This window comes from Phodopus roborovskii, unplaced genomic scaffold (assembly GCF_943737965.1).
Source record: "Phodopus roborovskii unplaced genomic scaffold, PHOROB, whole genome shotgun sequence".
In the NCBI taxonomy this organism is placed as follows: Eukaryota; Metazoa; Chordata; class Mammalia; order Rodentia; family Cricetidae; genus Phodopus; species Phodopus roborovskii.
The window spans coordinates 9,179,157-9,192,955 of NW_026126588.1; the positions used below are offsets into that span (position 1 = coordinate 9,179,157).

At 46.7% G+C, this 13,799-nt stretch overlaps 1 protein-coding gene across 1 annotated transcript in view; it reads right to left on the bottom strand.

Annotated features, from left to right (window-relative positions):
- Positions 1-13,799, bottom strand: part of Tram2 (translocation associated membrane protein 2) — a 67,607-nt gene that overhangs the window by 16,910 nt on the left and 36,898 nt on the right. The window contains exon 2 of the mRNA XM_051204338.1: positions 12,437-12,500. Within this exon, the coding sequence (XP_051060295.1) occupies positions 12,437-12,500 (64 nt within the window). The remainder of the gene's footprint in view (positions 1-12,436; positions 12,501-13,799) is intronic.

Below are 13,799 nucleotides of genomic sequence, written 5' to 3' on the forward strand. Positions count from 1 at the left end.
ATATGAACATGAGAAAAATTACAGTGAACAAAATCAAGAGACAAATGGGGCTAGGGATGTGGGTCAGAGGTTGAGTATAGATGCTTGAGCCCCAGTATTGCTGAAAGAAAGAAAGGGAGCGGCATGTGGTGGGAGAGAAGGAAAGAGACAGACAGAGGCAGAGACAGAGAGAGAGACAGAGAGAAAGACAGACAGGCACACACATACAGGAGAGACAGGGAGAAAGGGAGAGGGAGAGAGAGAATTAAAAGAAAGGAAAGACATTAAATGCCACCAGGGGCAAATGTTTTCAGTTCTCAGACAAGTGGTTCATCTTGCCAGAATGTAAAAAGCTCCTAGTCTGAGATGAAAAGAAAGATCAAAGATCAGCAGAAAAATGTATACATTGTACAGACAGTTGACTGAAAACGGTAACACAGACAGCTCTTACGCATTGAAAATGGTGTTCGGCTTTACACAGAAGAGAAATGTATACTAAAATCACATTGAGATACCACTTCATACCTGGTCATATGGGCAAAAATCCCTACTGAGGCTATGGGGAAATCTTTGTCTTATTACACAGTACTGGTGGGAATGCAAAATAGTACCATCTTCATGAAGGGTCATTTGGCCATTTCTGTTGAGGTTACAAAGGCACTGACCCTTTGATACAACAATTCCATTTTGTTAGTACTTGCCCCATGATAGGCATGGCATATAGTCCCAGTTATAAGCCAGGAAGCTGCTTTCAAGAGTACAACAACACTATAATGTTTCCATCTATAGGAAACAGGTACATAGGGTGAGTATCCTTATTATAAAAAATATGAAAATCTGAAAAATTTTAACTGTGGACATGAAGCCATGTTTGGAAAACTCTAGACTAGAAATCACTTTCAGAGAATGTGAAACATAAGCATAAATGTTTAGTTCAGACATGGGTCCCCTCCTGACATTTTTAAATACATGCATGCAGACATTCCTCAATCCAAAGACACTGAAAATCTGAAACACTCTGGCCCCAAGTATTTAAAGCAAGTGAGGCCCAACCAGCAATGTCGGGGTTGCTAAAGAAAGATTGGCCAAGGCTACACTTTGAGGTGTCCTTGCAAAGCGACAAGGTGGTATTTTTTTTTTTCACCTTGTTGCTTTAGTTTGTCTTACTCTTTTAGGAAGGCCATGCATGACAGAGTCTAAAGCTCATTTCTAGAGCTGCCCTATGCCACCATGTATGCACGTCTCTCTGACCCTGTTACCCACACAGACAGCGAGAATAAAGCAAACTGCGTGCTGGGCCTGGTGGTGCATGCCTGCCACCCCATCTCAGCCCTGGGAGATAGAGGCAGGGGGAACAAAGGAATTCAAGACCCACGTGGGCCACGAGACCTTGTCTCCATCCTGCCCAGCAATAAATAAAATAGGTGGGATGGATCAGGAGCTACTGATAGTAGCTGATAGTAGTACTCTGTACCCTCCCGGCAACAAAATAAATAAATAAAATGTCAGGGCTGACAGGTAGCGAAGTGGTTAGAGCATGTGCGGCTCTTGGAGGACACCCAGGTTTGGGTCCCACACCCACATCAAATGGTTCCCAACCACCTGAACTCCAGCTCCAGGGAATCTGACACCTCTTCTGGACTTCCAGGGCACCTGCACTCACACGTACATACCACCCCCCCATCTCTCACATAGCCACGTAATTAAAAGTAAATGTTAAAAAAAAAAAATAAAACTATCCTTTACCAAAAAGCTCTAGGAATAAAGCCGACAAGTAACGTATAAAACTGCAAAGTGCTGTGCAAATAGATGGAACTCATCACTATTTCCCACAGAAAGAAGATGAACAGAACAGTCCTATGTGCTCACTGGAAGAAATACCACAAGTGGCAAATTATAAGTCCTGTATTAGCAAGGCGCTACGCCGAGCATGTCTGGCAAATGACATCATTTATGCCTCACTGTAATCCTGAGTATTATCCCTGTTTACTGACATGGCAGCTGTGGCTCAGAGACAACAGGAACTGTACTCAAATGATCTGTAGCTAGAGTAGGTCACGGCCACAGAAGCTGGGGACCAGAACCATCCTCTGTCCCCTCACTAGGCCTCTCTGCCTCCTCACTGGCCTTCAAATGCCAGAGGTACCATACATTCCTTAAGTCTTGAAGGCTTAATCTACTCCCTGAGATGGCAGGAGAGAGACGGCTCTAGAATATACTCAGGGATATACACACACAGCCTTCAGGAGCAAGAGTCTGACCCCCACTCATGTTTCAGCATCTCTGACCTCCCAACATGGAAGATGGAAGACAACGTCACTGATACCTTAATTATAAACACCAAGATGGTTCACAGAGTGAATGTGTACACATACACATACACACACACAGTTATGGGTTATATTGTGCCCCCTCACCTCCAAAAATTATGTTGGAGTTCCTATTACCTCATAATACTTTATTTGGAATAGGATCTGTACAGGGGTAAGAACTTAAAATGAGGTCATTAGGGTGGGGACTCTTTTCAATATGATTTGTGCCATCCTTAAAAGCCTGGGAAACAATGGCACAGAGACAGACACACAGGAGGCCACATGAAGAGGCATGGAGGTGGCGGCTATCCACGAGTCAACGAGAACGGCTCTTTCCCTGACAGGAGCAGAAGCTGGCACGGGTTCACACTTTTAGCCCTCAGAATTGTGCTGTGTGCTATGTTGTAACCATGACCTTAAGAAACACATCCTCGTTCTCTGCAAGGGTCCCAGAATGAAAGACCTGGCTGACTACCATTGGGCTTCCTTCCATTTGGTAGCGACATAAGAAGACAAAGGATGTTTTCTATAGCACAAAAGGAAGACGCGAAGGCGAGAGAAGACTACAGATGATTTAGGAATACCACGGCTCCTGGATTGTCTCCATGAAGAGCCAGCCCTTTCTGCAAGGCTGCAAGGAAATCTCTCAAGAAGTAGGTGTCAGACACGTACTCCTGATCCCTCTAATTCACAGCCTCTGGCTTCTTATGACACACCCTGGACACGACACACCATTCAGTAGGCTGTCATGCTGCAGGACATTTATCTCAACAAGCTCGTTAATCGAAGGACAAAAAAAGAAAAAGATTGTAAAAAACAACTGAAAACACAAGAAAGTTCTGATCTAGAGACCTGGGAAAGTGAAGGTCGCAATAACAAAATTCCGTCAAACTGAGTGGTGGGGGTCTGGGCCAGAGGGGTTTGGACAGGAGGGAAACAACCAGATACCAGTGTTCCCATCCATCTCAAGCGTCAAGCTGGTCAACAACCCAGCGGCCCAGAGGTTCCGCTAAGCCCGCAGAAGTGCCGCACCGAATGGCACGTGGTTCTCAACCTGTTGGCTGCGACCCTTTCACTAGGGTGACATATCAGATATTTACATCATGTTTCATAACAGTGGCAAAATTACAATTTATGAGGTTGCAAGGAAAGTATGGCTGGGCTCACCACCATACTGCACTAAAGGGTCACAGCATTAACAAGGTTGAGAACCACTGGCATAGGCTCTCCAGGCTGTAATTAGGGAACTGGATAGAATCAAGTCTCTGCTGCGAGGCGACACGCCCACACTTACAGGGACGTACGCAGCTTCTGCAGCATCAGGGAGCTGATGACTTGTTCCAGCTTCTAAATAGTTGTTTTGCTTGCTGAATTTTAGTTGCTGAAATGAAAATCAAGTCCAGACTTGACCGTAATTCCTGGGAGGGAAGAGGCTTCCCCTAGCGGACACAGTGGGGAGACTTGCTTTAATTTTCTCATCACCCAGAGGGACCCTGAGTCAAAAGTGGTCTCGGTAGCCATTTAGTATGAGGTGCGAACAAACCCAGCTCCACGTCTCACAAGTTGCCATCTCCACATGGCGAGCCCAGTCTTTCCACAGCTTTCTGGGCCCTAGTGCTGTATAAGGTAGCGACGGCCCCGCCTCTCTCTGCCTTTCCTGGTCACCCTTGAGAACATCAATCAACTCCCTGGGCACACTTTCACCCACTGTAAAAGGATCAGGCCATTCCCAATCTCTCACAGCTGTAAGGGTCACAGGTCTGGGCTGGAGCGTGCTCACTGCAAGCAGCTTCCATCTCCAGGGCCACTGCGCCCACCTGTCCTTCCCTTTTTTTTTTTGTTCTCTCTGAGCTCATCTTACAACAGGGGCTCGGTTTGATATGCGATGCTAATCTTTCAAGTGTATGACACAGGCAGGAGACAGTACTAAAGCCCGCTGGCCAGGAGAGAAAACAAGTCATTCAGAGCCCTCCACAAAAGCCTTGGGCCGAATGAGGCTGTTTTGAGGGGCCGTGTGTCTCATCCCAGAAAGGGCTAGCAACAATGGTCAAGCCATGGTATAGGAGGTTCCCAGGCTTTCCACCTCTTCCTGCTCTGCAGAACACAACATGGTAGGTACTAAAGGTCAAACCAACAGAAATGGACAGAATGGGAGGATCGATCTACCATCTTGGCCATTGGAAAATAAGTCCCCCTCTGGAAGACATCCCTCCATACCAGCCTCGAAGTTCTTTGTGTAGAGTAGCAGGCAGGCCCAGGGTCCTCAAAGCTACCAGGACTCCCTTATACTTAGTTAGGGTTTCTATGGCTGTGACTAAACGCCATGACCAAAAGCAACTTGGGGAGGAAAGGGCTTATTTTGCTTACATTTCCACATCACTGTTCATTGTCGAAGGAAGTCAGGGCAGAAACTCAAACAAGGCAGGAACCTGGAGGCGAGAACTATCGCAGAGGCCATGGAGGGGAGCTGCTTTCCGGCTTGGCCCTCATGACTTGCTCAGCCTGCTTTGTCACAGCACTCAGGACCAGCAGCCCAGGGGTGGCCACAACACAATGACCTGGGCCATCCCACATTAATCATTAATTAAGAAAGTGCCCCAAAAGCTTGTCTTATAGGAGCAATTTCTCAGTTGAGGTTCCGTCTTCTTAGATGACTCTAGCTTGTGTGGTCGACATAAAAACTAGCCTGCACATACAGTGTACCACAAATGTGTTCATGACTTCTGGGGAGCTGTAGCCCTGGGTTAAAACCCAAATCTACTTAGCTGTACTTCCCACCTCTTCCACCCCACCCCCACCAAATAGTTGTAGTATGGTGGTGGTTCCCATGAGCACGGCCTCCACAGGTTCATATTTAAATGCTTAGTCCCCAGTTGGTGGAAACGTTTGGGAAGGATTAGGAGGTGTGGCCTTGTTGGAGGAGGTGTGTCGCTGGCTTTGAGGTTCCAAAAGCCCAAGCCGTTCCCAGTCAGCTCTCTCTCTGCCACGTGCTTGTGGATCAGATGTAAGCCCTCAGCTACGGCTTTAGCACCATGCCTGCCCGCTGCCGTATTCCCGCCATGAACTCCAATCCCCTAAAACCTCCTTCTTCTTGCTCATGGTGCCTCTTCACAACAATAGGGAAGTAACTAGGACGTACGGAAAAACCCAAACTGAACGAGAAAAGGAAGACAGACACAAATGAGTGGCCAGATGTAATGGCTGTCCTCATCTTACCTCTGAGAGCACAGGGACACTTGCAAGGCTACCCACAGTCCTTCACCTGCATCATTTACACCTGACATATCCAGCTTTATTGGGCACGGACCCCACCCAGTTTTCACTGGGGGGTCTTTGCTACAGGTGGGTGCCACTACAGAAGGAGGCCCAAAAGTCTGCATCTCTAACGAGTCTACCTAACAAGTTAACCTAACAAGACCCCACTCTCCACAAAACAAAAACACTTTAGTTTCCTGTAATCACAACTATATATCCGTGCCCCACGCACTACTTGAGCTATATTTTTAAGTGTGTTTATGTGAAATTCCAATAGTCCTGGCTTGTGTGTTTGCAAACTCTGGCAACCCTGACAGGATGCCAAACAGAAGTAGCAAGAGCTGGGATTTGGTTTTGAATGGGGGGAGGGGGAAGCAGGACTTCCTGAATTATCACTGTCAACCTTCAGGATGTCAGCATGACAGGCACTGCAGCCTCTCTCAGTCACCGTTGTGGTCACCTCTACAGAAGCCTCATTTGCTCATTACAATGCAACAAAACCATCAATTTGCAGCTAGTCTACCTTGCAACTGGCATGTGGTCTGGGCTAGTTTATGTCTCCCCTAGAATTCATATTTAGACATTCTAGCTCCCAGCACCCTAGGATGTGACCTCATTTGAAAACAGGCTCTTTACCAATTCTTTACATCATCAGGATGATGCCACGGTGGACTAGGGACATTCGACAGAGACTAATACGCACAGGAGGGAATGGCGTGCGAAAGTGATGCAGAAAGAAGCTTCTGGAAACAGACCTTCCTCCTGCCTTCAGAGCAAGAGAGGGCCAGGGATCTCGGCTGTCAAGAGTCCAAACTGAGAGAAAACAAGTGACTGGTGATGAGGCTGCTAGGTTTGCTCAGGATGAGAAGAGGAGGATTCTTGAAGCTGGAGACAAGAGAGTAGAAAGAAAAAACAAAACAAAACAAACAAGCAAACAAACAAACAAAAAAAAAAACCAATCCAGTGCAGCAGGGAAGACCGGTCAAGAAAGAGGCTCTTCAACATCACCGATGGATGTGCTGAGTTCCTTAAAACGCCCAGCCAGGAAGAGCCAGGGATTCACAAAGGACAGCTGAGCCTGGCAGCTCAGGAGCTGGATCCTCACAGCACCTGAGAGGCTGAGGAAGGAGTTGGTTCAATGGCTGGGGAAGAGCGGGCCTCCAGAACTGCCAGGAGCACAAGGTCACAACTTTATCAAAATCCAATTACAGACACTGACTCGTGAGACATTCATTATAAAGAGATTTTAGAAGGCAGACTTTACTCCGGTTCTACCCTACCACCCACCCCACTCCCCCCCTAAAAAAAGTAGATTTCTAAGCACTTCCAACCCTAAGGAGATTTGTGAGGAGGGATTTAGAAATCATAACCTTAACAAACCTGCTATTGTAAAATGGTTTTGTCCCGTGAGAAGTTTGCTTTCCTGCGAGCCAGGCAAACACACATCGTCATACTGGGTTGGTCACCATGGGTGCTCAAAACAAAAGGAAGCAGGGTATTCTGATTTCACTGCCACATTTCAAAAAGCCCCATGACAGGCAGACAAACGCACCAACCCTTCCCTTCCCTTTCTAAAGTCACAGAAGCCCTCCACCCGGCAGGCACTCTAATGGACCCTCATCGGGGCACACAGACCTAGGGCTTTCCAGGAGCAGAGTTTAATATTTACGTCTTGGAAGCCACCAACTCCCAGCTGCCCTGGGCTCACTGGCTGCACTCCCTAGCCACTAGCACACCCTAGGCGTTTGTTTCTTGCTTGGGAGGTTGTACATCTACACGTAGGACTGTCCTGTGTTATGTTCACTGTTATGGTGGAACCTCCACCCCAGACCCCGGCATCCAGACACCCAAAGAGTCTGGGAGTGTTATGATGCAAGATCCACCCAAGCCCTCCTCCCCCATCTCCCTCCAAACCCTGCTGCATCTCAGAAAGTCTGCCAAATGATGACCCCTCCCCCAGAGATGCTCAAGGCCACTCTCACAGGGTATTTAAACTGTCCCCCAGAAAACAGACTCATGGTTTTCCGGTCTCCCTTTCCCATCTCCTCTCTGGGGAACTGGAAGGCCATCGGGGAGCACCGTATCTACTAAATGTGGGCTTTTTCTAATTCGGTTTGATTTGGTCTGATTTGGATTGTTGCATCGGCAGAGGCTTAACGGGGTACAGAAACTTTTCATTCACAACTGCCTGATATCCAACCATACTATAAAGTCAGCTTTTTGGATGGATACGTCACCAGGCTCCTCTTCCTCCTCCTCCTCCTCTTCTTTTCTCCTCATATCTTTGTGTGTTTCCCTCACCACTCTATTGCAATTATAATTATCTGCTTATTTTGTTATCCATCTCTCCCTTACACTGTTTTACAACCAGGGCCAGCATACATGAGACACAGAGATATTTGTCTAGAGAGACCAATTAACTAATTAAACTAATGAACACAGGAGTGTGGCACACTCCCAAGATTCAATAGGAAGTTCTTTATGCCCAGCAGCTCTAACGTGGGCATAGCCTGAGACAGTCCACCCTTGTCATCCTGACTGTGAAATGATGTCTAAGGCATTGCTTACTGCCTAGTTTCTCTAAGAAGGAGTTAAAAGGATGCCTTAGGCACATGAATGTTCAGTTTTATTACTTTTGTGTTGGCATAACAACACCTGACAGGAACAACTTAAAAAGCCAGTTGTGTTGGTACCTACTTACAACCCCAACCCGGGAGAGGCAGAGGCAGGAAGATGACCACAATCAAGGCTTTCTGAGTCTAGTCAGTTCCCGTTCAGTCAGGGCTACAGCCAAACCCTGCCTCAAATTAATCACCAGAGTGGGAGAGAGTCTTTGCCAACTGTGCATTATTAGACAGGGGTTAATTAATACCTAGGATAAATAAAGAACTGCAAAAATTAAACATCCAACCCCACCCCCCCAACCTTCCAATCAGGAATGGGCTCATGAGGAAAAAACATGTGAAAAATGTTCAACATCCTGAGCCACTAAGGAAACTCAGATTCAAACGGATGGACCCCACCTCACACCAGTCAGAATGGCTATCAATAAGAAAACAAACAGACAACCGCGGATGCTGGCAAGGATACAGGGGATGTGTTAGCGGGAATGTAAATGAATGGATGTGGAAGCATACACTCAAAGGACTCTGTGTCAGCTTCCCACACAGACAGTGGCACATACATGTTAAACTGTTACACTATTCTCGATAGCTAAGAAACGCAATCGGCATAGATGTCCACCAACAAATATGTGGGTAAAGTAACTGTGGAATTTTATTTAGCCATAGAAACAAATGAAATCAGCATATTTACAATAAAATGGACAGAGCTGAAGATTGTGTTAAATAAAACAAGGCAGGCCAGGTGTAGTGGCTCAGGCCTTTAATCCCAGCACTTGGGAAGCAGAGGCAGGTGGGTCTCTCTGAGTTCCTGGTTAGTCTGGTCTACAAAGTAGGATCCAGGACAGCCAGGGCTGTTACAGAGAAACCCTGTTTTGATAAAAATAAAAACCAAAAAAATTTAAAAAATTAAATAAAACAAGAGAATTTTGAGGTATCTATATTTAAACTTATATAGGTGTGTGTGTGTGTGTGCGTACGCACGTGCTTGTGTGATGAAAGCAGAAAGAAGAGGTAATGTAACAAGTGTTGTAGGAAAGCAAAGGGAATCTGTGTTGGGAAGGAAGGGGATGGAGGAAAGGAAGACATGGCATGGGTGAAGACCATGGAGAGAGGAATGAATGAGAATAAAAAGAGTTTGACAACACATAGGAATGTATGATAATGTTAATGACACCCATTCTAAGCTAATTTAAAACATAATAGTTAGGGCTGGAGAGATGGCTCAGGGATTAAAAGCATGGGTGGCTTTTCCAGAGGACCCAGGCTGGATTCCCAGCACCCACATGGTAGCTCACAACTGTCTATAACCCCTGTTTCAGGGAATTCAGTGGTGTCTTGCTTCTAAGAACAATGCACATACACGGTACACCGACATACATGCAGGCAAAACACCCGTACACATGAAATAATACTTTTGTTTTAATTAGGAAAGAAAGAAACCCAGAGGAAGTGGTTCCAGTGTGGGCGGCAGTTATGTGATATTTTATGGAGCAACATTTCTTTCATTTTGCATTTTGTCATTCTGAGAAAAGATGTTACCTTACAGTTCAACGGTGTTAGCGCAATGCCTAAAATTGTGTATGACTTTCAGGAGAGAAGAGGAAAAATAGAATGTCCCCAGCTAAGCTAGCTTCATCAAGCGCTCTCTTCCAGTGGAAGAAAGGAATGGGAAAGAGACAGGAGCGGAGGCGGTGAAAGAAAGAAGGGTGAATTACTTGCTCACTTTTAACGTTTTCACAACGTCAGACTACAACATTATTATCACATGGGAAAGATCCATCACATTCTAACAGCAAAAGACGGCAAGCTACAAATCCGTATCTAAAAATATCTTAACTAAAGTTCTTGCTGAGTGGTGGGGTTATATGTGATCATTATCTTCTTATCTATACTGTATACATTTCTCTAAGAGTTATGTAATGCGTGTGTAAATGCATTGTGCTGGTGGGAGAAACACGCATTTGAATTTTAAACCGGTACCCAAAGGTTAAATGATGCATGATTCTACGACTGGGTGGGGTGACTCACCTGTAGTCTTAGCACTTGGAAAGCTGAACCAGAGGACTGCCTTGAGTTCAAGGCCAGCCTAATTTAATATTATGTAAGACACTGTCACAAAAATCTAAACACACACACACATTTATGCAGATGAGGTACCTACTGCAATAAATTTATAGAGGAAAGAAAACAGTGGTTGCTACAGGGAGTTATTGTGTAATGATTAAAAAGTTCAGCTTTGCAGGATGTAAACAGTTCTCGACATGGAAAGTAACACAATGTGAATGTACTTAATACAATCATACTATGCATTTAAAACTAGATGCAATAATAAATTTGGGGAGCATGCCCAGCTACTAGGAAAACACTACTATGCGTAGGTACTTTGCCACATTTTAAAAACTAAATATTTCAATTTTGCTCACTTGTAAGTACAACTGGTTCTACGAGTGTCTCACAACTGACAGGTGACAGGAGAAGAGGAACATCGACTTTGATCTTGGGCCACATGGCACTGAGCAACAAAACTCATTGTACCCACCAGAAGGAGAGCGTGCACTGGAGTGTCCGGCCACAGCATTTCCTGGCTCCCCAGGCTGAGAGATGCTCTCAAGTTTCTCTTCCCACAGAAAAGACCATTCTTCCTCTCTTACCACAATCTCTCAGTTTGACTCTCCCAAAAAAGGAACTGTATTACATCCCCAGAAGCAAGGATTCTCAGTGTCTGGCTACACTGACTACGGCGATGAGCTCAGGCAAAACTCATGGCTACACCTTCATGGGCCAAAGAGTCATGCACTTACCCCTTCCCCCCCCCCCCCACACACACACCAAATCCTGGTGGAGCCAGATAAAGGACCCTTATATAAAAGTCAAGAACTGGACTTGGCAAGCAAAACTCCCTTCTTCCTTCATCAAGGGGTCCCTTAGCATTTTACCACAGAGAGGGAGTAAACCTGATTCCTAGGCTGAAACCCCAGAACCCCAAGGCTGCAGTAACATGGCCCCAAAGCTGAACCTGCCAGCTTCTGTTGATTTTCCTGCATTTTGACTTCCTGTGGCATTCACAAAGCTAGTTGCCAACATTTAAAAAGAGAGAGGTGTTTATAAACAAGAAGAATTATTTTCTGATTCTCTTGGGATAAAAATTATCAAGAGATACGGCTTCAGCTATTGTGATGACTTAACTTGATTATCTACTTGAACAGAAGGAGAATGCCTGGAGATTAGGAGAGCATGGCTCTGGTGTGTCGGTCTGATGTGAGAACGTGAGGACTCAGGCCCATTCAAATGATGAACCCTGGATGTCGTATCATGATGGTATCAACGGGAAATGGCAGGGGGAACAGGGTCTCCCCTGGAAGAAGCAGCTCCCTGGACCTGCATCCTTGCGGCTGCTATCTTGCCCTGGCCCCTTTCCTGGACTCACCCTTGCCCTGCTCCCTTTCTGCAACAGGCTGAACAGCTCTTCCCAGGCACTCGCTTCTGCCAGCATTATGGCTCAAGTACACAGAACCATGCGGCCGCAATAGGAACCCTCCGAAACTGTGAGCTCAAATAAACCTTTCGTTCTTGAGGTTGTTTCTGTTAGGTATTTGGTCAGAGGGATGATGAAAGCACTCTGGGTTTACAGCCACCCCTGGGCCGGTGACTGGTTAGAAGCAAAGAGCAGCTATCATTTTAGAATGGGCCCACTCTTCCGTGTAGCCCTGTTACTCCTTGGGTTGGAGCCCATACCTAGACTGGAGGCGGCTAGTGAAGATCACGTGGTACTTGGGCCAACGACAGCTAGGCTTTCTGCTGTTCTTGCGAATTCTGGATGCAGGTCAGCTTGTGACGTGACAGTTCCGGTCAATGGCCTTCATGGGATGGCCCCGTGTGAACTCTTAATCTCACCCTAGTCACAGGACAGAGCTCCCTTCCCGCCATGTTTCCATACTCCATCGAAGGACGCCTAACTCATTTTCCTAGTGGAAAACCTTAACAAGGAAGCTGTGACCTTGATCAGTGGTCACGGGCCGTGTAAGTTCTGTTCCCAACACTGCCTTCTTCAGAGGAAGGAGCCAGAACCACACCCCGCCCCCTCAGTGCAGCACTTTCTCTGGTCCTACCATGGGGAACAGAGGGAAGAACGCACCCAGCCACCTAAACATATCGGGGGCCAGAAGAAGAGCATCTAAAAGGCCCCAGGGATAGAGCAAAAGAGAAGTTTTTCACGTCTTCAGGGTTAAGAGGACCGGGAGAGACAAAGGGCATCACTTTTCTTACCTGCTGTAGGCACACTAATGTTATACTGAGGTAAAATAAATAGAAAGGCAGTCTTGGCTGTGACCTGGAAAACAAAGGAGAAAAGTTCCTGTTTACTTTCTTGGCCACATCAAAAGGAACAGGAAGAGGCTGTTCCCTGCCCTGCAGCCCGCCCCTTTACATCAGTACTCCCACTCCAGGATGCAGAGTTTTCACCTACCCCACAGTTAGCACCAGTTTTGAGCCACCCCCTCCCGGGACTTGCACTAGAAAGCAAAGCAATCCTGGGCCCCAAATGATGGCTACACTTGTGTTCACTGCAGGCAGAAGGAAGCAAAGCTGTATTGACGACGGCCCGCACAAATCCTCCTGCCGTTCACTCCTCCATGTATTGATTTAGTTCTCGGCACCCAGCTCCGTGGAAGGTCACAGCTCTTAAAGGCTCCAACGCAGACTTCCCAGACACTTCAGTTGCCTGCACACTGGCCAGCAGCCCTGACATTTTAAACTCAAGCTGCAGAAACAGTGGGTTCCAGCTGCTAATTTCACATCTACCCTTCTACTGAACAGGGAACGGCCCCCTCAGAGCCCACGGTGCTGGTTTGGTTTTTTGTGAAAGCTATCTTTAGATGACTGTGGTCCCAATTTGGTTATTAGTAGTCAAATCAGTACCGGGACCGTTTACAGCGGGGCTGAGATGACCAAATGTGGAGGTTTGAAGCCGAGACACAGAAACTGACCGTCTACGTTCAAAGGCTGACTCTGCTAGCTATGCAACCATGAGGAACTCATCCCACACCCTGAACCAAATCCCTTGCCCATAAAGCCACGGATGTGTGCGGTTCCTCAGCTGCATACTACAGACTGGGGTGGCAACGATCTCTGCTGGCATTGTGTCAAATTCCACAGATGTATACAGTCAGAACCAAGAAGCACTCTGTGTGATACACACACGGTCAGGGGCAGAGAAGCCACTTCCTCAGAGGCTCATAAACCTCAGGGGCTTATGGGTTCTCCTCCAACATGGAGGGCAGAAAACTGCATGCAGGGAGTCAGGCGGGCAGGTAGGAGATACACCTGGCCATGGCCATGTCAGTGTGGCAAGGAGTGAAGGATGGCTTCCTGGTCACACCAGGGACAGGTGACTGCCCTTAGCCTCTCCTACAGGGTCAACCCTCTCCTTTAAGGAGGAAAGGACTACTGTGACGCCGAAGTTAGGTATCCTCTATTTCTTACAGGTAGCTATGTGCAAAGTCTCCGTACATCTGTGTTTATGCCTTATGTGTGTCTATCAAGTTTGTAGGGAAAGAACAAATAAGATTACCCATGGGAAGGTGCTCTTGCCCACACCCCCACCTCTGAAACCTGACTCCTTTGGTCCTTA